The sequence below is a fragment of the Rasamsonia byssochlamydoides genome (assembly GCF_041956645.1).
Source record: "Rasamsonia byssochlamydoides strain NRRL 3658 unplaced genomic scaffold VTN77scaffold_77, whole genome shotgun sequence".
NCBI classification, from domain to species: domain Eukaryota; kingdom Fungi; phylum Ascomycota; class Eurotiomycetes; order Eurotiales; family Trichocomaceae; genus Rasamsonia; species Rasamsonia byssochlamydoides.
In genome coordinates, this window is record NW_027192460.1 from 74957 (window position 1) to 96993 (window position 22037).

At 47.4% G+C, this 22037-nt stretch overlaps 7 protein-coding genes across 7 annotated transcripts; 3 read left to right on the plus strand and 4 right to left on the minus strand.

The window, feature by feature from the left end:
- Nucleotides 1-1001: 1001 nt before the first annotated feature.
- On the minus strand, nt 1002-1321 carry VTN77DRAFT_8722 (uncharacterized protein; the record flags this gene model as incomplete). Its single annotated transcript, XM_069425251.1, has 2 exons — nt 1002-1235; nt 1283-1321. 2 exons carry the CDS (start codon nt 1319-1321, stop codon nt 1002-1004), a joined length of 273 nt encoding a protein of 90 aa, XP_069274391.1.
- A 1657-nt stretch (nt 1322-2978) lies between these two features.
- VTN77DRAFT_8723 (uncharacterized protein) lies at nt 2979-4418 on the minus strand (the record flags this gene model as incomplete). Its single annotated transcript, XM_069425252.1, has 3 exons — nt 2979-3911; nt 4009-4350; nt 4413-4418. The coding sequence occupies 3 exons, from the start codon at nt 4416-4418 to the stop codon at nt 2979-2981; spliced, it is 1281 nt and encodes a 426-aa protein (XP_069274392.1).
- A 455-nt stretch (nt 4419-4873) lies between these two features.
- Nucleotides 4874-5793, minus strand: VTN77DRAFT_8724 (uncharacterized protein; the record flags this gene model as incomplete). Its single annotated transcript, XM_069425253.1, has 3 exons — nt 4874-4945; nt 4997-5557; nt 5626-5793. 3 exons carry the CDS (start codon nt 5791-5793, stop codon nt 4874-4876), a joined length of 801 nt encoding a protein of 266 aa, XP_069274393.1.
- Nucleotides 5794-7807: 2014 nt separating this feature from the next.
- Nucleotides 7808-8743, plus strand: VTN77DRAFT_8725 (uncharacterized protein; the record flags this gene model as incomplete). Its single annotated transcript, XM_069425254.1, has 1 exon — nt 7808-8743. The coding sequence occupies one exon, from the start codon at nt 7808-7810 to the stop codon at nt 8741-8743; it is 936 nt and encodes a 311-aa protein (XP_069274394.1).
- Nucleotides 8744-12132: 3389 nt separating this feature from the next.
- VTN77DRAFT_8726 (uncharacterized protein) lies at nt 12133-13885 on the minus strand (the record flags this gene model as incomplete). Its single annotated transcript, XM_069425255.1, has 9 exons — nt 12133-12158; nt 12241-12410; nt 12462-12682; nt 12735-12831; nt 12881-12956; nt 13013-13057; nt 13110-13478; nt 13587-13702; nt 13779-13885. 9 exons carry the CDS (start codon nt 13883-13885, stop codon nt 12133-12135), a joined length of 1227 nt encoding a protein of 408 aa, XP_069274395.1.
- Nucleotides 13886-16821: 2936 nt separating this feature from the next.
- VTN77DRAFT_8727 (uncharacterized protein) lies at nt 16822-18854 on the plus strand (the record flags this gene model as incomplete). The annotated part of the gene is made up of 2 exons (XM_069425256.1): nt 16822-16980; nt 17046-18854. 2 exons carry the CDS (start codon nt 16822-16824, stop codon nt 18852-18854), a joined length of 1968 nt encoding a protein of 655 aa, XP_069274396.1.
- Nucleotides 18855-20916: 2062 nt separating this feature from the next.
- On the plus strand, nt 20917-21819 carry VTN77DRAFT_8728 (uncharacterized protein; the record flags this gene model as incomplete). The annotated part of the gene is made up of 1 exon (XM_069425257.1): nt 20917-21819. The coding sequence occupies one exon, from the start codon at nt 20917-20919 to the stop codon at nt 21817-21819; it is 903 nt and encodes a 300-aa protein (XP_069274397.1).
- Nucleotides 21820-22037: the final 218 nt, after the last annotated feature.

A 22037-nucleotide genomic window follows, 5' to 3' on the forward strand; every position in this document is an offset into this window, starting at 1 on the left:
GTCGGTCACCAGAAAAAAAAAAGAGAGAGAGAGTGCCACGACATCTACTCTTTAAGCTGTTAGTTAGATCTTTCCTGGTTGAAAGGATGAGGAGGAGTCCTGGAAATTGACCGAGGCATATATATATATGTATGCAGTTTCCTAGGATCAGATCGGATCAGACTCATCCATTCACACAGTTTCTCTTTCTTTTTTTCTTTTTTTTTTCTCTCTTTTCTCTCTTTTCTCTTTCTCTCTCTCTCTCTTTTTTTTTTGTTTTATATTTGTCTTTATTGCCATGTTTTATTCAGAGACGACTAATACCAAAAACCAAAATTCCAAGTCCCAAATTCCACGCTCAGGGGTAGCTACTAGCCAGGCATACGAACTGCCTTATGTTTCTTTCACGGACCAGTCGGGCTAGATAGAGGAATGAAACTGGAAATAGAACTGAAACATCAAAAAGGGGAAAAAAAAGAAGAAAAAAGAGAGAGCGACAGAGAGAGAGGAGAATAGTACAGTACATACGTATTGAATATATCATCATGACCAAACTTTTTTTGTTTCCTAGCTTCTAAACTACCTCTATAGTCTGAAAGTCGGGGAAATTGACGCCTTTTTTAGCGCCTGTTATATCGGAGGCCATACTCCGTTTACATAGTCCCCGTGTTGTTTTAGAGCACAGAGTCCCCGGCAAATTTGTTATTGCTTTACAGCTAGAGACATGGGTACCGGTGAATTAGCCGCTAAAATACAGAGGTATGATACGCCGTTTCCTGTAGCATTCCCACATGTTCACCCGCTCTTACGCCGAGCCCCTCGATATGAGTTGATCCATGATCCCGCGATGGAACTTAAGCCGTTAGACATAAAAGCCGTGCATAAAGGATACAAACATCTAGTTAGACATGAAAGCAATTTACGGGGATAAAAGATATACAATCGTCAAAACAAAGCTCAAGCTAGCTATAGAGAGTCAGCCCAATGAGTGCAAAGAGATATGCACAAACACTTACTGAGAATCAGCAAATGTATTCACCATCATTGTTTTCCTGCTTCGGACGAATGCGACCCATTGCCCTATGGTATGCAAGACGACGGGTTGCAGCACCAAGCAATTTCCTGTACTGATCCAGATCCAGTTCTGCTGTTCTGGATTTATCAAAGCCTTCAAAAATGGCTCTTCCCTCTTCTGGTACAATGTCTTCAATGGAGATAATTGGGTTTTGTGGAATCGACGGCTCAGGCAAAACAGTCTATAGAAGTCAGTAAAGAATATCTCAGAATGGTAATGCAGGCTTACAATTGGTGGTTGTCGTAATTTTGGAGTATTATCGACCATATGCCACAGCTCCAATGTTGCACTAATAGGGCCTACCCAGTCTTCAACCACGATTGTAGATCGTATATTCTCATAGAGCTCGGCATCAGATTCTCCATCAGAATCTTCATGGTCGATTCCTTCTCGGTCTTTTGCTTTAGCAGTTCCAAACTTAGTGATTAGCTCTCGGATCCTCCTTTGTGCTTCGATGGATCTCTGTCTAGCCTTTCGACTCTGAACGTCTTCTTTGATGTCCACAAGAACGACAAGTCTAACTTTCCCACCTGATCTTTGAAGCCACTGTGCTGCGTCGCTGACTAGGTCGTTGTACTTCTCTGTAAACCCAACTTCAAAGATAATGCTTGGTGATGGCTCAGATTCTGGGTCTCCAAAGAGAATGACAGCATCAGGAAACTTCGTCCAGGCCTGTGGCTTCTTCGTGTCTGGTGAAAGTGGCTCCGAGCCAATCAAACACCTGTTGTGCTACAACTAATATACTCTTGTTCTTCTGGTGTCACAAAACCTGTCTTGACGGCTTGAAGGAGGAAACGAGACACTAATAGTGAGATTGCATCGTGAACGGGTCGTGACATAGCATACACTCTTAGAATGCATGTCTCTCGATCATAGGCGAATCTTCGTTTCTGCCGCAATACCGATCTGAGAATGCGCTCTACTGGCTTACTGGTAAAAAGAGCCTCTGGAATTCGCAAAAGAAGATCATAAAGAGGATTTTCCAATGCCAAGTATGAAAGAAGATGATGTTCTGCACTATCTACTGACTCCACGGCAATGACAGGTTGCGAGACATCGCTAGTAGTTGTGGAGCCAGTTAGTACGTCTGTGAAGCCATGCACGTCGGAGAGCTGTTGTCCTTCAGGTGCCTCAGTAGTAATCATAGCGGTAGAAGAGGACATTATAAAAGGTTAGAAGGCGGAAAAGATCGATGATGTAGTAGTCGAGAAGGAAGCTCGTGTAGGGAAAGTGTGAGGGGGCAAGAAAGCGAACGCTTGGACTGAGTCACTCACGTGAGAGGAGCACAAACTGTAAAGGACAGGCTGCAGAGCTCTCCTATTTACCAGTCCGCTGATCATGTAATGGAGACGTTCTAAACCGAAAAAGGATTAGCCATAAACGAGCTGTTTGATCATCCCCACGCGACGCATTCAATAGAATCAACTATTAGGATGCCACGAAATCTAATAAAAAAAGGTCCTCATTAAGAGGTAAAAATCTACTTAGCTAATGAAGCAATGAAAAAGGGCCAAATATTACATATCGAAGCAGCTGCGCGCCCGTACGATGTCGCTCACGAGTCTCTATCAAGGCAGCGAGGAGGGTGCCTAACCTAAAGGGGATAAATCACGTGGTATCTAAACCTCAATAGGTAAATCCCCGACTTACGGTATACCTAGGTAGTAACTATATATGCTTTCAATTCCGTATCACGTTACCTTCTTACGTTAGGTTCGCTGAAGTTCACCCCTTGTTTCTCACGAAAGGGGCCTCTGGATGAAGGAAGGGCCCTGAAAATTTGGCCCAGATAGGCAGTTCCTTAGGACTAGATTATCTATTCATGCGTTCACCCATGGTTTCACTTTTTTTTTTCAACAAACATCAAATTCATGCTTAGGGTAGCTAGCTAGCCAGCTAGTTACATACCTATCATGCCTCCTATCTATTCAACAACACTCTCCCCCGCCAACTCAGCGTTCAGAAACCGCACAAATGCATCGCCGACCTGCTCGACCCGCAGCGCACCTTTCCCCTGGCCATGATTCTGGCCGACATACGCCCTGTTCAGCCCGATCCACTGTCTTCGCAGACGCTGGAGGCGCGGCAGCGCCAGAATCCCGCCTACCCCGCCCAGCTCGTCTGTCGTCGCACCCTTGGCGATGTGCGCGGGGATGAATACTGGGATTGAAGACTCGGGTACGGGGATGGTGATCCCCTTGCCGTCCGGGCTCTGCGCTAGAGCGGCTTCGGCGGAGGGGTTCGCCTGTGCGAATGCGCGGATGGCGGAGACGATGCTCGAGGTGCGCTTCTCAAAGCTGTAGAGGGCTGTGTGGTCCGTCGCGGCTGGCTGGACGGTGGCCTGGTGCGGCTTGATCTTCGGTCGGGGAAGGGCGCCTCTAGGGGCGGAGGTGGTGGCGGTTGCGATGCTGGCAGTATCTGATGGGGGAGGGGGAGTAGTAGTAGTGGACTCTGTTGTTGCTGTCGTAGAGAGGAGACTCGACAGAGGCGTCGATGTTGTCGGTTTCTGGATAGCTATCCCCGTGATAGCGGTGAAGATGTCTTCCACGGGGGGAGAGGCGTCAGACCAGGGCACCGTAAATAGGGGCTTGTCCCAGCGACTGTGCGTGCTAGGTTCCTCGTAACGGAATATTAGGTTATTCAGTAGGTCAGGAGGATACGGTTCCTCGTTGTCGACCTCTGCCAGGTCTACGGGGGTATCCTGCGGCGCTGTCGCTGGAGCTTCCTCATTCTCCAGAGCGCCTCCGCTTGCGGGCTGCGATTGACCGTCTTGATATGGTTTCCCCTGCCGCCCTCGACGGCGCAAACGGGCATTGTTTATCGCGACACATGTATCGATAGGAGTGCCAACGTGAACCTGTTGTCGCAAGATGTGTGAGAGCCGCTCGCCATAGACGGGTGCAGTAGATACTTCGCGGGGCATGTCCACTGCAGCTGTAGATGACAAGACGTACCACACAGCAAGTCGTCCCAGCAGCTTTAGCCTCACACCACAGCTGATATCTCCACCCCTTGATATAATTCATCCCGTCGACGAGGACAATGGAATCCCGTCCTAGCGCACGCTTGACCCGCGCGAACACCACGGCCCGGGCCTCCTTCTCCGTCCGCGCATTGTCGTAAACTGTCCGCGGATGGGATGAATCGTGTGAGGGGACCACATGGATCTTGTATCGAGGCTTTTGCGACGAGTCGTCGGCGGAGAGGAATCGGTCCTGTGCAGATTCGAGGAGCGCGGCGAGCTGGTGCGCGCGGTAGGTGAGGCCCGAGCAGGGGTAGCCGGTAAGAATTATTAACTTTGCTGGTAATCAGCAGTTTATCAGAGATGAAAGATAGTGTAAGGATTGGAGAGACTCACGGGCATTGTGTCGGGGAGCTGGTAGATGCGGGGTGAAATCAAATCCGCATGACGGAGACTTTTTTTTTGCGACAGGCGGCATGTGACTGGAGCGGAAGAAGCCATGCTCGGCATCCCGAGTCGCCTAAACAACCTACTATATGAGGATAATACGTAGTTCATATAAATAAATAAAAGAGACATCGCTGTAAATTTGATGTCTTTAAGAAGCTAGTATTAAATGTTTGAATGCTTTGGAAAAGTGCCGCTCACGAGAGTAACGGCTGGCTGATGCAGGAATCTCGCGTCGAAAATGAACCATAGGCATCCCTTTGGAAGATATAGGATAGAATAACCATAGGGATTACTGTATGATATTAAAGTACACTTCAAGTCGTTAAATTGTTAATAATATGCGGTATCAGACGCATGTAGAGGTATACCTAAATTCAGTTCGGAAGTTCAATACCTTCCAGCGACAGTCATGCTGAAACTAGTCTATCAGGAGCCCAACGCAGCTCGTATCCAAAAACAGTCCGTCTCAGTTTCTCGTCCTGTCGAAGAAATCAGCATTCGAAAGCCACATGCTCTTGGGTCCCGCATACTCCCGGATCATTTTCAAACAGAACCTTGTCCATGATTTTCTCAAATATTTTTGTCACCTTGAATCCATTCTCTTCAGCCAGAGGAAAGAACTTTTCTGTCTTGGGTAGCAGCCATGGCTGGTACGGGGTGAAGATGACCAGGGCGATCGCGTCCGGAGACTTCTTCAGCGTTCGCTGCATGGTGGAAATCAGGTTCCCGTGCTCTCGATGGCTATACACCACATCGGCCATAATGAGCAAGTCGAACCCTTGCGATCCCGGTGGAAGATACGACATTATCTCCTCAGTTGGGGCACCCCATTTGTAACCAGCGACGTGCAAATGAGAGCCATCTGGAATGAGCGGTGCGGAGGATGCCGCGTTCTGGCGCATGTTGTCTACCAGATCCGGGTCTGGATAATCCGTCATGACAACAGTGCGGGCTCCTTTGATCGCGCAGACTATGCTGGGGACGCCTGCTGCTGCCCCGATCTCCAGGATGTCCTTCCCCTCGACAAGCTCAGCGGCCCTCTGTTCCAGGTATTCGGCGCTGGTGCGACCGGCATTCCACAGCAGATCTCCCTCCAAAGCCGTCAGTCGGAGAGTCACACATAGCAAAAAGACGATGAGGCAGGTCAACCAGCGCATACGTAGAGAGGATGGCTGCCGACAAGGCGGACTCGCAAAACTCGGCCGGAGAGCATTCGGTGCTCTGCAAACGTAGGCTCCTTCTCCTGGTAATAGCCTTCTGGGTCTTGGAATAAGCCTCCGACATCGAGGCTGTCCATGAGGACGTCCTCATGCCGTTCTGAGGCCATTGTCGCGTTTCACATGCAGAAGTGAGTGATCAGAGGATAACAAAAAAAAATATGTTCCGAATTAGGAAACCCGCCCAGGTCCCGCGTGGAGGGGTCGTCCATGCCCGATCTGGTCTAGCGCCAGATATCACGTGCATGCTAGTGGAATGGCGGCAATCGGCCGGGGTTGGCCAATACAGCGGGCCTGTAAGATATACACGGAGATACCAGAATAATACCAGAATACCAACCGACCCTTCACGTGGCCGGCCTGGAGATACGGAACAATACCAATCGGGTATGCTTCGGCAGTGGTTCGCTGTTCCGTTCATCCAGCGTCACAAGATGATCTTCTGATCTTGCATGATCTCTTTCCACAGTCCCAATCAACCGTAGCAGGAAGTTCTCTCTTTGACGGCATTCCATCCCCGTCAGTCGCTAAGAGAAGAGGTTCCTGCTGCCGGCCAACTATCGAGATCGACTCCTGCGTCATCGTCCATCGGGAATCCCGTCCGAACGCCATCCCGCTGCAGTCGAACCCCACGTTTGGTGACACTCAAGCAACCTCTTCCACTCATCCACCCTGCTCGACTCCTCCATTGAATTTCATCGAATTGCGAGCAGGGGATTCTTCTCAATACGCGTCTTGCTTGCCGGAAGTCAGATGAACATCTAGCCAGTCTAGCGATTCAAGAGTCTCTATCTGATCGTTCCTCTCGCTCCTGGATATCTCATAACTTCTGGCACCATGGATAACAATCTGCAACCTCGATACAACCTCCGCTCTTTCGGCCAGAACATGCCACCAAACGCAACTGAACCGTCCTTACCATCTTCTACGAGCGACCAACTCAACGCATCGCAAACATCGTCGATGATGACTTCGCAGCACCAGCCCAACGGGGCGACCAACTCCCAACCGACTGACAACGAGCGGGATCCTTGGGCTCAGAATCAGGCACCGATGGCGGGGTCGCATAATGTACAACAACAACCCCACGAGCGTGAACAGACCTCTGCATCCGCTGCGGACCTTTATCCACACACCGGGAACGAACTGGGAGGGCCAGCAGCGACGGCACCATTTTTGAGAGACTTCACCCTCGTCGCAGAGGCTGTCAAGCGCGTTCAAATGGAAATTGTCATGAATGAAATGGAGAGTATCCGGCTATAGAGGGAGGGAGTTTTGTGATCCGGGACCTGGCGTTACGGCGAACTTTTATTTCTTGTCCGGCTGTGCTTGACCTGCGGCTGCTTATGTGCAAGCTGTCTTTATCTTTAATGTTGATCATGTCTACTGGCTCAAAGAGGTGATATGCATTCTCCTGAGGCGTATCTGGGAGCCGTATGTTGCAAGTTTTATCACGATACCTTATCTCATCTCGTCTCATCTAATCCCCATTCTTTATTTTTAATTTTTATTTCCCATTTCCCCTATGATGACCGTTACTATCTATCTTACCCTCCAGCTCCTGTTATGATTTTTGTTTAATTTTCTGTACAAGATACATGACTCTACCTGGGCAAAAAGCAGAAAGCAGAAATGGTTACCGGTTACTGGGTACACTAGCTAGCAGATTAGAACCCAGTTTAGATCTAATACATGTATCAGATGCAGCTCTCTCTCATATACATACATACAATAAGTCGACGTTCGTTGCGTAGCAAAATATTAGGTAAACAAGTTCAAAAAATGTAAAAAGAAAGATCGAAAGGAAATGAAATGAAAGAATCAATGACGAAATGAGGTATTTATGCGTCCTTCTTTGGAACTTGTAAATGAAATATATATATAAAAAAACCCGTCTGGCCCAAACTGTGCATGTATGTATGTGCTTGTTTGTGCTCCAAGGGAATGCAAGGTAAAAAAACCATGAAATACATATTATTACCATTGCTAGCATGGATCATTATCATTATCAATAAGTATCCGCATCAGCCTGAACCATGACCTATGCAAGTTAGTTGCATGATGTATGACGGTATAACTGGATGAACACAAGAGCGTATGGACAAGTCAGTATAAAAAAATAAAATGATATGTAATCACCGACTCGACTCGAATCGAATCAAATCAGAATCGAAGCGAATCAGAATGAAAAATCACCGAAACCGTAACGAAAAAGTCGACAACGATCGTGTCAACGATCGACGGAGGTGGCCTTTTTTCTTTGTGTTGGCCTTCTCGTCGTTCTCGTTACTGCTGTTGCTGATGTCATTGTTGCTGTCGTCACTTAGAGGAAGATCATGCTCATGGTCATCCTTCCTCCAGAAGAGGATCGATTGTCTCCTGCTGTGCTTGGAGGTGGATGATAAGTTTCTTTTCGCAGATGTCGATGTGGATGGTAGCGTCAATGTCGATTTCGACGTTGATGTACATGTCGTCGTCGTGGTTGTTGTGTTCATGATAGACATCGTGTTTGTTCTCCGAGGCCGAGAACGGATCGTGCTTGGAGCTGTGCTTGTAGTTGAAGAAATCGGTCTAGAAGTGCGCTCTGATGGTAGTCGCAGTGGCAGTGATAGCGACGAGGATGCGCATGCGCATGAGGACTGGTTGAGGATATTGGGTGTTGTTGCTTTTGTCGTTGATGATGAAGACGACGACGAGGAAGAAGAAGATGATGATGAGGATGAAGGCGGGGATGAGAATGAGGATGAGGGAAGATTGGGCGTGGATGCAGACGCAGATCTTATCGTTGTCGTCGTCGTTGTAGTTCCTTTCGTCGATGTTGTAGATACACCTCCATCTGCATTCGACAACGACACCGACGACGACAAAGGAGACTTTCTCGAAACAAAGCGGTTTGGTCCTGATTCTGCTCCTGCTCCTGCTGCAGCAATTGATTTCGACTCATCCACCCTCACCGCCCCGGTCACGACCATGCTTCGAGGTCTCGAAGAAGATGATGATGGTGACGATGACGATAATGGCGACAACGAAAACACCCACGACCGTCGTCGAGGGACGTAATTCTCGCTCGTCTGTTCGAGGCCATACAGAGAGACCGGGGTCGAGGCTGGATCGCTCGGGTCTAGCGGCGTGGCATAGAATCGGGGTGGTGGGTGTGGGTGCGCTTGCTTGGGGAGGGCAGACTGGTGATTCTTATGATTCTGATTGGGAATTTCGTTCGCTGGTGGTTCCCTCGCTGGTCGTTCATTCGCTGCTGATGCTGGTGCTGGTGCTGCTGGTGCTGCTGGTGCTTCTGCTTCTGCTGATGAGTGTGGTTGAGGTTGTGGTTGTGATGGTGATGGTTGATTCGCATTTCCCTCGTCCTGGGCCGCCGTGAAGACCGTCGACGTTGCTGCCGTTGTTATCGTTGTCGATGGCGTCGAAGAAGAAGAAGCAGCTGGAGCGCATCCATCGAGGACATGCTCCCCTTCCAGCGGAACAGTCTGGAGAACGAAACGAGGGACTGAGACGGAGTCTGTTGTTGCCATTGTGGTTGTCGTGGTGGGTGATAGCATGGCGAAATGACAGAGGTGACACAGGTGACAAAGGAAAGAAAGATAACAGACACGAAAGGAAGCGATTCTGCTGCAAGCTCGTCGTATCTACTGTTTTTGATTGATAAGGACAAGTCAAGTCATATTTCCTATTGCATGATTTAAAGAATAAGGACTGGTCGGTCGTCAGTTTCGTCGTTTGTTGACCGTGCATGTTTGTACTGCTGTACTGTACATACATGATGAATGATGTCTCACCCTCAGACAGACAGACAGACAGCCCTGTGGCTGTGCGTATAGTCAGAAATGAGTTCAATCGAGTCAATTTCGTATGAGGTAATGTAGTAAAAAAGAACCTTGAGACGATGAAAGTATTCGAATAAAAATGCCCTGATAAGATATTGTAGTATTGACGGAAGATCCGGACTATATTTTAAGCTGTGTATAGCGACCAGAAAGTAGAAAAATAGTAATACAAGTCAGTCACTACCAGGTATGTATGTAACGAATGTATTGCCTTGTATTGATGTGGGCTGAATTGGACCTATTATTACCATATCCATTATTTTTTATGGATTCACCCAGTTACTTACAGGGCTATGTACAGTAACTACTGAATTTCCAACTTCCAATGACGATGTAAGTACCTAGCTAATGTTCGGAATGAATCCTCCGACTCCGACCCGGATGTCCGGATGGGACGGGGACGGGGACGTGGATGAGGATGACAACGACGCGCTGACGCGGCCGCCACCGATTATTCTATTATTCTTGCAAATCGGATCGACACATCTGTCAGACTGGCGGTCTGTCTGTCTGTTGTGTACGGAGTACTGGATGACGAAAATGATGATGACGACTCCAAGTTAGGTGTATGTACAGTACATACGGAGTATGCAGATACTAAGCCACAGGTGCTGTCGTAAGTCTGCGAGCTAGCTAGCTAGCCAGTGCCAAGAATCATCCATTGATTACATGGCATCAAGTAGAAATGCAGGAACAGAATTAAAAATCACAGAGAAAAAATTCACAAGAGAAAAGAAAATCAATCGGATTGGTTCCTTACCCCACTTCAACCAGGTTCTTGGATACTCCGTACCGTATGTACAGTACATACAGTCACTCGTAAAAGACGACAACAACAACGATGATGAAGATGATAATGATAATCATAATCCACATGGCCTTGGCTGCAGATCGGTCGTCATCCTCGACTACGTTCACGAACTACTAGTAGTAGTTTATCTTAGGCATCCCTAGTTAACTAAATATATGTTCTGTACGGAGTACTCTGTACTGTAGTCAGAGTCCACGGGTGTCTGGATGTACTGTACTGTACTGTTTGTTTATCGAAGTCAATTCCGATTGGACAGACACGACAGGGAATTCGTCATCCAGATCCACGGATGCATGTAGATCGCTGTAACAGTACATACTCCGTGCCTATTAATAAATAATAAATAATTTAATATTATCAACATGCCAAGCCTAACCAAGAATAAAAAAAAAACGAGAAAAGAACTGATCGATCGAACTAGCTAGCTAGCCACGGAACTACTCCGTACCCTAGGTTGGTATCTCACCAACGAACTACTACTTGGCAGTGCTGCGAAGTGGACCTTGACCAAGTTGTGAGACAGAATTCGTCAGCACTATGGAAATACTCTGTACCTGATGTTCTAAATCTTGTGTTGGGACCGGAGCTCTACCCAGGTAGCCGTTTCCATTATTACGTTTGCCGAGATATATTATTGACTTCGGAACCTACCCAGGTATTAGGTAGGTAGGTAGGTAGGTAGGTATTTAGGTTAAGCTTTGCGGAGGATGTTATTCTTTACTTGACAGTACAGTGTGCACTGGACTGTACATACGATAGATGCGATGGCAGTGTACAGTATATATATATATATACCTACAAAGGAGATAAAGAGTAGGGGCTAGTTAGGACCTCTCGCGTCTGTTCTTATCTATCTATCTATCTATCTATCAATCTATCAATAGATCGATCGATCTACCTTGATAATCAATACTGATCGAAGTAAATTTCCCAGATGAATAGAATCGGTCTCGACCAGTTAGTTTTTGACGGTTTCTTAGATCTTTGATTTGAATGCATTCTTCTAGGTATCATACATTAGTAGTAGACATATCTCCCGTGAGAGAGAGAGAGACCGGTCTTGAAGCCAATTAACAGAATGAATTCTCAGCGAGACGGTTCGAAACCGCCATTCAACGCCCTACAGAGGACGCGGCACATTCTCTTCTTCCCTCAGAATGATATCCTGTATAGAAGTCTTGTCCTGGTTGGCGAACGCTGCGCCAAGTGAAACGGACAGGCGAGAGACAATGGACGTCGAATAGAATAGAATAGCCAACCTTGCAGAAGTTGATAAACACTACCAGTGACAGTCTCCGATTGGCTTGCTGAGTTTCACTTGACAAGGGGAGAAGTGGTTGCGCTGATAGACCAGAGAAAACATGCTGGAAAGCAATTCGAGTGAAGTTATATGTTGACAGCCAAAGAGTCCAACCTGGTTGGACGAGATATCCAAACGTATTTACAATCTCTTGCAGATTCGGCCAAAAAGAGGTGCCATGACACCAGCTTCTTGGTGAATCTGAACTAGGTACTCTGTGGCCCGCCAACTCAATCTCTGTTGTCAGACCACTGGAATGTGCCGACAAGTCGGCTACTAACAAGCATACATAAAGGGTGCCTTGGAAGGGGGAAAAAAAAAAACAGACAAAGGGTAGCTTTCATTGAGCTGCTGATAGCAAGGAGAGCGCATTCCGGGAAACTTGTCGGAGAATTCTCGTGTTCGAACAATATAATCAATAGTTTCATAATCCAGCAAGAATGGTGGTATTGAAACGTGAAGACAGAAGGAAATATATATAGAGAGCCTTAGAGCCTTCTCACATAACAAATAACAGATGCACATCTGTCCGCTGTCAGCAGCTGCACAACAAACTGCGGGAGATCGAAATAATCTTTTTTTTTTTAAAAAAAAAAGATCAACATACCCAGTGGATGACTGCAGCTCAGCTGTGGCTTCTGCGTGTACTTGCCCTCGAGCTGCGCTCTGATGGAACAGAGCAGCTGCAGGTAGCTCTGCTGAGGCCATTTCTTCAACGATTCAATAAACGCCCAGCTCAGAGCTCCTCTTGCTTCTCCGCCTTGGAATGTGTCGGCGCTAGACAGTAATTAATCACTGAACACAAAAGACGAGGTTACGAGCACATACGATGTCTGCGTGTCCTTTGAGCCAGAGAACATGACAACATCCGCCGGGGAGGTCTTGGTCTTGATGGTCTTTTCACGAGCAGAGCCTCCAATCGTCGCCTTCTTGAGGAATCCAAGCGCCGTCGAGGCGACGCCTCCCAAGTCACCCCTCTCGTAAGCGACAAACGCACTGAAGAGGTCCTGTGCGGCTTCCTTGGCGAGATTCGGCTCTTTCAAGACACCCTTTGCCACACATCAGTCTTACGTGAGACAAATCCACCGAATGGGAGCGCACCTGAGTTGAGTAAACGTAGGGCAGGTCCAGTGCTGTTCCCGAATGACACGAGTCAAAGATGGCTGTCAAACGAACTCCGGGGAGGAGAGGCTTGACCCTGACGCCAGTCAGCACGTCACATGACTACTTCAGTTGAGGGGACGTACAGAATGTCATGCATCTCATCGTCTACAATGTGGCCGGCGACTTGGTAATCCACAGGATAGATGACATCGTCGAATCCTGTATTGAACGGTCAACCATCACGTCTGCTAATAGAATTAAGAACTATGACTGACCGTCATCTTCGTCTCCGTCGAGATCGGCAGTGCGGCCGCCATGTCCTAGACCAGATCAGCAGAGAGAAATCGAATCGAGAGCGGCATCTTTGCTCACCCGAATAATGGATAAAGAGGGAATCGTTGGGTCGGGCATCTTTCACCAGCCAATGCATCGCCCTGATGATGTTGGCTTTCGTAGGCTGACTCATCGGATTGGCTTGGTCATCGGTCAAGATGACCATGTCTTCACGGCGATATCCATAGTACTGGTTCAAGAAGGTCGACATTTCCGCCACGTCGTTGATGCATCCTCGCAGTTGGTTTGGCTGCCCAATGTAATTGATCCCGATCAAAAGGGCCTTGCGCGCCCCAGTGCAGTTGGAGTATTGGAATTGATAGTGCGATGGAGCTCCATTGCCGAAGCTCTGAGGAGCTTGAGGGGGCGGACGTGGAGGACCAGGAGGAGGGCCCCATGCCGAGTTTTCTGTTGTTCAGCATCTCAGCACTTATTTAATTGACAGCATGTAACTGACAGGCACAAGTCTCGCATCTTGAAATCCTATCATTGGTCAGGTTGGAAAGGTGCACTCACGCGGTACTCCTGGACTATGTCTTGGCGGCGTCGGGGGCGGTGCCGTGCTTGGTGGAGGATGGTGGTGATGGTGATGCGGGGAAGGCGAATGGTGGCCGTAAGGTGGAGTGGCAGGGCTGAGAAGAGTTTAATAACGGATTCCAAGTTGCACATCGATCACATCGACCACCGGTTACATATCATATCACTTACGGGTGTCCTTGATGTCCTTCCCACGAAGGACGCGGTTGATTCCATTGTTGCTGAGGAGGATAGCCCCAGCCGGGGGGAGGGGGGCCTCCGTGTCCGGGTCGGTACATCTGCCGCGTCACGTCTGCCCAGAAGCCACCAGATCGAAAGAACAGGGAGACTATTTAGGTAGGTTTGTACCAGATCTTTCCGTGTGCGGGGGAATAGGAGATGGAACAAAGAACTGGATAGTGATAGCCGCAATAGGCCCTCTGGGCGGAGATCGGTGAAGACGAGGAAAGAATAAATCCTCCAACGATTAGCCGGCAGCAAGTTTAGACGCACTGATTCTCCAGTGCTGACTGTTAAAGCTTAGAAGATGGACGAGTTGACGACACAAAATGAGCGCTTTTCTCTTTGTTTTCGGGCCATGCCAAGAATAGAAACAACACAGTCAGCGGCTGCCTGAAGTGGTTTCCCACCACAGCCATGGCCCGCTTTGAACTCCTGATACGAAGCGCTCCGATGCCATACGAATCGGTTATTATCCAGCACCGATTGAGCTCCTTGCCAGTCAGGAAGAACCGAGGATAGTTGCAAAGGTATATTACTGAAAGTACAGGAGATTTGCGTGTCTCGAATACGATGTCACCGGCAAATAAATTCTACCAATGTGGAGTTTATAACGAGCGAGACTCCCTCGAATTCCATTACATACGCTCACCACTAAAATATAAACCTCTGGTGCAGTCATCGACAGAGAACTAAATTTTTCCGGGCATAACGCTGCAACATTTCACAACATTTCGTTTCAGGAAAAATCTATCATTCCCGTCGCAACCACTGCTGTCTCCACGTTTACGTTAAGCAGGAAATAAACTTTTCACCGGTTCGACAAGTATGACAACCGCGAGTCACTGAATGCCACAAAGCAAATATCGTGTCTACCGAAATGACGTCTCTAAAGCAGACAGCTGGCTGTCCAGATCGAATCACTGGGATCAGTCAACAGATTCAATGGTTGGGCATGGTTGCCATGTCAACAATGGCTGTGAAGTCAAAAGATGAGGTTGGCTCTCTTCCTCGTCTTGGGCATCAAGATAAATCATCGAAGAAAGCGGGAAGAAGTCACCGAAGCTAAATGAGCCTTGATGCTCTGTTGTCAGAGAGCCTCCAGAGTCGATCCTTTGTAGTCGAAATCTGTGAATGGCTAGAAGGAACGGCGTCGACAGCATCCCAAAGACGGTCCATAATAGAATACGACAATTAATCCTCAGGCTCGAAGTCTTTGAGGGTATGAGAGGAGAATGTGGAAGAAAGAATGCCTATTCAGCGATGAACTTTTTCCAAGCACTTTTCGCACCAAAGGCAATTGAATCTTCAATCGTAGGTCTTCACTCAACCTATTACTACAATATTAAGTCGTTTAATTGGTATAGTCTTGGTGATTCGTAAGCCTGGACCTGCGACCATTAAAACGGGATTGATCTTCAGACGTATCGTTTTAACTCTGTCTGATGAGTAGGCAGTTCGTATTCAAGATCAATCTTCAGTCCCACAAAGTGAAAAAAGTGGGGGGCTGGAGTCGAGACAAGTTACAACACACTAGTGCATCTTATTTGGTACCAGTCGGTTGAAGAGGAATGGATCAGAGGCCAGACAGTGGGGAGTGGGATCATTCTGGAACCATCACACAGATATTTCTGCAGAACAAGCTGGTTCTATTAATTGGAATCCTGCATTCGTGGCCTTGGAACGGCGATTCGATCGCTCTTTCCGCACGTGGCGGACAACGCATACATACCTACATCTATCGACCCCGCCATGAGGGGGACTGCATGCATTTATAGAGTCGGATTCGCTGACAGTTACCCAGGTCCGGGTTTCTTATCTTATGTGCCTTTTATCTTGACCGGTTTCATGGACACACCATCATCTGGTAGAGGGGACGTTCTTTGGGGTGTTCCGATGTACTACTGTACATGCAGGGATAACGAGCTAACCGAATTGGTGCCTTGTAGCCTCAGTCTTAGCAAGTGGCCATCAATTCTGGCTAAGCGGCTGGCAAAGTGAAACGGTTAAGAGCCGCATTCTTCGGCGCCGTGGCATGATTTGAGCCTCAACCTCAACCTGATACGGATCCATTGGCCACACAAGGATGGCTGACCCTGGCCCTTGCGGGGAATGGTTTGTGTGCAAGTTATGTATGTACGCACATACAGTACTACACAACGCTCCGTCGCATTTGTTGGCATGCATTAGATTAGTATCTGCCCTGGACACAAAGGTACGTCCTTCCATGTCTCCAGTACGACTGTCTTGGGTACCTGTAAGGATATGAGTTCTCGCTCATTATTATTATTGGCTGGTCCCAGTTTTTTTACGCTCTTCGGGACCCGGAACACGCGACTGACTCCGGAAGGAGAAAGCGATGTGAATGCCAACTCTGTAGATGCATTCCTGGTTCTTTCATTTCCTTGTTGTGTGGCTTAGACGGCGGCGTGATACAGTAATGCAGCTAAATTATTGGTAACTTGCGGCTCTGCTTTCTTACTGCCTCCTCTTTCATCACCTCGACCCACCATCTCTCTCTCAAGGGTCACCCTGGCTGAGTTTGATTGTCAATAATGACTCGCGAATATGTCTTGCGGGTGGTATCCGACAGCTTTATTTATTTATTTTTTTTTTCAATACCGTTTCCGTCGGCCATTGGCGCAGCTGATCCCAGCAACACCCGCTGGGACCGACGGATCCAGCCACGCGTCTGGCGTTTCGAAGAGCCTCATCGATCCAGACAAAACATATATCGATCGTCACTGCCGGAAAGGATCTCCCCTCGCCTGTGATGGTTGTGACATCTGCGGTGAAAGTGTTGTTACGCAGGAAAGAGCCGGTCAAACACGGTGCATTCATCACCTCCCCGTTCTTCTCCATGCCCTCCATATGACTCCTTCATGATGAGTTATAGAACCATCTGTCGTTGAACTCACAGCATGCTCTATGGTTGCGTGCAGGCGTCTGACGATTTCGGGCTCATTCCTGGACCGCCCGTTGGAGCTCAACGGTCATGGCAGGCACCGGCAAGAACCTCGATTCTCTCCCTTACGATGTCCTATACCAAATCACTTGTGGACTGGACTGCCATGACTTTATTAATCTCGCCCGCGTCAATCGGGCGCTTAACGCGTCAATGCGGGATGAGCGTCTGGCGAAACGATCAGTAGAGGTAAGCCTCTTTCTGGACAGCTGCATTTATGCAAACTTGGAGACACTGACAGATTCTATTTTCAGCGCCACATGTCCCATACGAAAGAAGGCCGCCTAGCCTTCAACGGAAAAATCACGTTTCGAGAAGCCATTGAGCGGCTCTACGAGATCAAGGAGGCCGTGGCTTTAGCTCAGCCCTACTCCGCAGCAATCCTGTCGTATGCTGCGCCTGCCACCTTTCTTTACCAGGAGGGCGTTCTCTGTTATCTATACTGCGATGAGATACGAGTGTTGGACGTTCACCAGGCGGAGAAGGTGGAACATGTCTTGAATGCCCCCAACATCATCAGTCGAGTCACCGGGGGGGCATATGTTGGGGCTCAGCTTTCCCTCCTGCATTACAGTGTTGGGGTCCTCGCGATCCTGGTGGAGCTTGGGGGAGGGCAGCATCCGTGGCTGATTGTGCTGGACGTGACACCTCAGAGCCATAAGCAGGGGAGGCTCCGCCATGTGAGGCGGCTCCAGTCTACTCGCCGACTCTTCGTCCGCCATAACGGCACATATTTATTTTATGGCACCCATTCTTTTGTTGGGGTGCACGGGTATCACCAGTGGGCTGTTCAAGTGGTAGACTTGAAGAATCGAAAGCCTCTGACCCAGAAACCCATCATCCTGGAGGATTTTGCCGGGAGTGACATTGGGCAGTCCGTGTGCTTTGAGATCTTCCAGGACCATCTTTATGCAGTGTCCAGTCTGGTGTCTTTCGAAGAGGAAGAAGTCGACTGGACCTCTTTCTACGTGTGGGCATGCCTGCCGCCAACTGGGAATATGGGCAGACCCCGGTTGAATCGGATCTGGCGTCGCCAGCACCGAGAAGGTCCCATCAATGATACGTGGACGGACATGTCGCTTCGGCAAGATGAGGCGACCGGGGAACTCATGATCTTCGAATGTCGACGGGAGTGGCGAAACGGCGGCAGCGACAATATCCGGACGTATTATCGTCAGCCCCTTCCGTTTCCCGCCGAGGCTGTCACGCTCGCAGGGGCATCCTTCTCATCGTCGTCGTCCTCATCCTCAACCGGATCCAGCTCAGGTCCAAGCGCGCCCTTACCCTCGGATATCATGCTGCCGGATGAGCCGTTGACCATGACGCTAGATGAGGACAGCAAGCCTAATTATGCCCGGCCAGAGAAACGACTCCCCAGGCATGTGCATCCGGAATACAGCCCAGAAGACGACGTCTCTCAGAGACGAGATTTCATCCTGGTCAGGACCAAGTACCGGACCTACAACCCGTCTGCCTCTGCGTTTCTGGATCTGGTCAACGATCCCCCGCAGAGCTCCCAGAGGGCAATCCCACCGGATCGATTGCGAGTCCGCATCAGCTCTCGAAAACGGAAGTGTCCGTTTGATGAGGAGGGGAGGCTGATTCCACGGGAAGTTTCGTCGTCGGGAGAGCCTATCCCGGGGAGTGAAGAGCGGTTCGTCTCGCGGGGCACCAAGTTGTGGCCTCCGGATGACGCGCCCGAGGATGTCGTCGACCTTCTTTGTCCGTCGAAAACGGCGGCTGAGATCCAGGCGGCTGCGGATGAACGGTCGCTCGTGTATTCGGTCAACGTGGAGGATGGATGCCAAGCGATCGTGCTGATCAGTTTCGACCCGAGGATCCGGATTCCCTCGATGCGACGGCTGGGTGGAGGAAGCAACGTTCACGCTGAAGAGAGCACCGCTGCAGTCGACATCGAACAACCCCGAGTAGGAGACAGCAAGGGAAAGACCAGAAGTGCTGTCCTTACGGGGGATGGACCGGCGGCGCCCAAGCAGCCGTCATTCCGGACCGAGAAGGCGATGCACCTGAGTATTAATCGGGGATACTGGTTCGGTAGGTAGGCAGGCAGGCGGGTAGTGCAGGTTGTTACAGTAGGAACAGAGTATGATGACATGATAATTGTTCCTAGTGAAAGTATTTCTTCCTGACACCAAGCAGCGTTCATTACGCTGTACGGAGTACCAAGGTCTACCCTCCGTATTTGACATCCGTACACATGTTTTCCAAATTAGATTTTACTTATGTATGTACAACCTATCTCTCTGTCTCCCGGCCTGTTGTCATCCTGAGATGAGTATGTATTACTAGTACTATGTCAAAAGTTTCCGGCCTCGGGCCCATTTTCCGCAAAACCTGTAGATATTTTGAACTTTCATTTCTTAACAAAATTATATATAGTAATAGTATTAGGGGGGAAAAAAACAATATTTTTCAATTAGAGAAGTGGTAAAACGAAATTCATAATATAAAAATTTTTTTAATTGAATTCTTATAATTATAAGATTCTTGAGTATATAAACTTTAAGCAAATTTTCTCAAAAAAATCCTATCTATTAAAAATAAATAATTAAACTATGTACGGAGTATTTAATCAATCTTTTTTTGAACAAAAATATTCTTATATATAAAGAGCATATTCTATATAAATTTTTATTTAAAATAGTTAATATTAAGGGGGTTAAACTTTTAGATATAAATTTCTACGAAGTTTCGGGTCAACTTTACTCTTATAAAAATAGTTAATTATAGACCTTAAGTAATAAAGAAAATTATCTATGTAAGAAAGATAAATTCCACTAATTTTCTAACTGAAAATCTATTTTAAATTTACCCTCTATATATAATATTTTTTTAATATATAAACTATGTCTGAAATTTGCAGGTTTTGCGGGAAAATGAGCCAAAGCCGGAAACTTTTGCTAAGTCACTGTACTTAATTAATTAATTGAAAAAAAAAATTAAATCCCAATTAATCGATTTTGTTTTTTTCCCTGAAAAATAGAAGAGAAGAAATTAGTAAGTAGATACCTAGGCAGGTAGTAGGGATTTGATCCCTAAGGTTAGACAGTAGTAGTATTTCCTAAGTATCAGCCACGAGCCCATTTTCCTGCAAAAAACGTGCATACTTTTTTCGATTCAGTTTATTCAAAAACATTATATATAGATGGTAATGTTGAAAAAAGAGAGAGAGATTTGTAGTTAGAAAATTAGTTAAATCATTTTATAATAACTATTTATTTATTTATTTTAAAGGATGGAGTTGATCCAAGAGTTCCTTAAAAAATTATATCTAAAAGATTTCCCTCCCCTCCTTCGTATTGATTGTTTTATGATGAAAATTATTTAGCATATTCCATTTATATATAAAGAATACTTTTATTAAAGAGAGATTTGATTGACTTTATAGTTTAATTATTTATTCCTAATAGATAGAAATTTTAGGAAAATTTGCTCAATATTTTCGTATAGTTAAGAATCTTATATTTATAGTAATTTAATTTTTTTTTTAAAAAAAGTTGATATAAGAAATTTAATTTTACTAATTTTCTAAGTAAAAATATATTTTCTATACCATTGCAATATAGTTTGTTGAGAAATAAAAATTTTTAAAATATTGCAGGTTTTGCGGGGAAATGGGCTTATGCTGGAAACTTACGGAGTATGAAATAGTGCTTAGATTATCTAAGATACCTTACCTCATGATCGGTGGTGCTGCAATAATAATAATGACTTGGAATAATGCAACTATAGTCCAGTCCCATTGGTTGTATTCATTGGCTCTACTGTAGTCTGAGTGAGTCACAGCTTGACCACTATGATTAGGTACTCTTTTCTGTTGATTAATGAAGCTAATTTTCGTTTGAATTAAAGTGATTTGCTGCCAGTCGAGCTAGTTAGTCTCAAGACCCTACCTAATACATATTGTCGATTGGACGTTTTTTCTTCTCTGAGTTTTTGCTCTATTACTATTACACCAAAGGCTTAATATATTTATTTGCTTTCATTCATTGTGTCGATTGTAGCTACATACCTAGCAGGCAAGCAAGCATCGAACCTCTCTCTTCTTTTATTCTTTTCTAGCCCTCTTTTTTGCTTTACAAAGTGAAGAACTCCGTACCTTCAATGTCTACCATCCCCACCCAAAACATCTACGACAACCCCGCCTTCTTCGCCGCATACAGCCAACTCCCCCGCTCCCAGCACGGCCTCGCCGGCGCCCCTGAATGGCCTACCCTCCGCCGCATGGTGCGCGACGTGCAGGGTCTCCGCGTGTTGGACCTCGGATGCGGATACGGCTGGTTCTGCCGGTGGGCGCGAGACCACGGCGCGAAAAGCGTTCATGGCATCGACGTGTCGGAGAGGATGCTCGCAAGGGCGCGGGAGTTCGATGAAGAAGAAGATCAGAAAAATGAAAAGAGCGGGTGCTGTACGATCTCTTACGAAAGGGCGGATCTTGACCTCGTCCGTCTGCCTGACGGCGGCGTCTTCGATCTCGTCTACAGCAACCTCGCGCTGCACTACCTGTCTGACTTGCCACGGCTGGTCGATCAGATCTACGCAACGCTTGCGCCGCGCGGCCGGTTCGTGTTCTCCGTCGAGCATCCGATCAACACCGCGCCGACGGTGGAGCATTTCTGGCGGCGGGCAGATAATGGGGAGTTCTTCGACCCTGAAGCAAAGAATCCAAATCCGAACGAAGAAAAAGCGGCAGTCCCTGCAATCTGGCAGCTAAACGCCTACTCTCGCGAAGGCCTCCGCACAACCAAGTGGCTAGTGGACGACGGCGTGAGGAAGTACCACCGCACGATCGAGACGTATGTCTCTCTGCTGTTGCAGCGCGGGTTTGAGCTGACGGAGCTGGTCGAGTGGGCGCCGGGGGAGGAGCTGTTTGCAAAAAAATCCTCTGTGGGAGGTGCATTGCGAACGGCCGCTGTTTTTGCTTGTTGCGGCGAGGAAGAGGGGGAATGGGGAGACCTAATATATAGCATGTGTAATGTACATTCTGAGGATTCGGTATTTAAATGACAAGATTATGACATATGCTTATATGTACATACATATAAAATGAATGGGCTTAGGAGTGGACTTCGAGGTTGACAACTTCAGAATTGTCTCTTGCTCCTTGCCCTCTTATTATTATATTACTCGCTTTAACTATATAAGGAGATAGCAGCAAAGTTATATGAGTTCTACCTATCAATATTATAAAATAAATAGTTGTCTAAGGTAAAGAATAGGACATG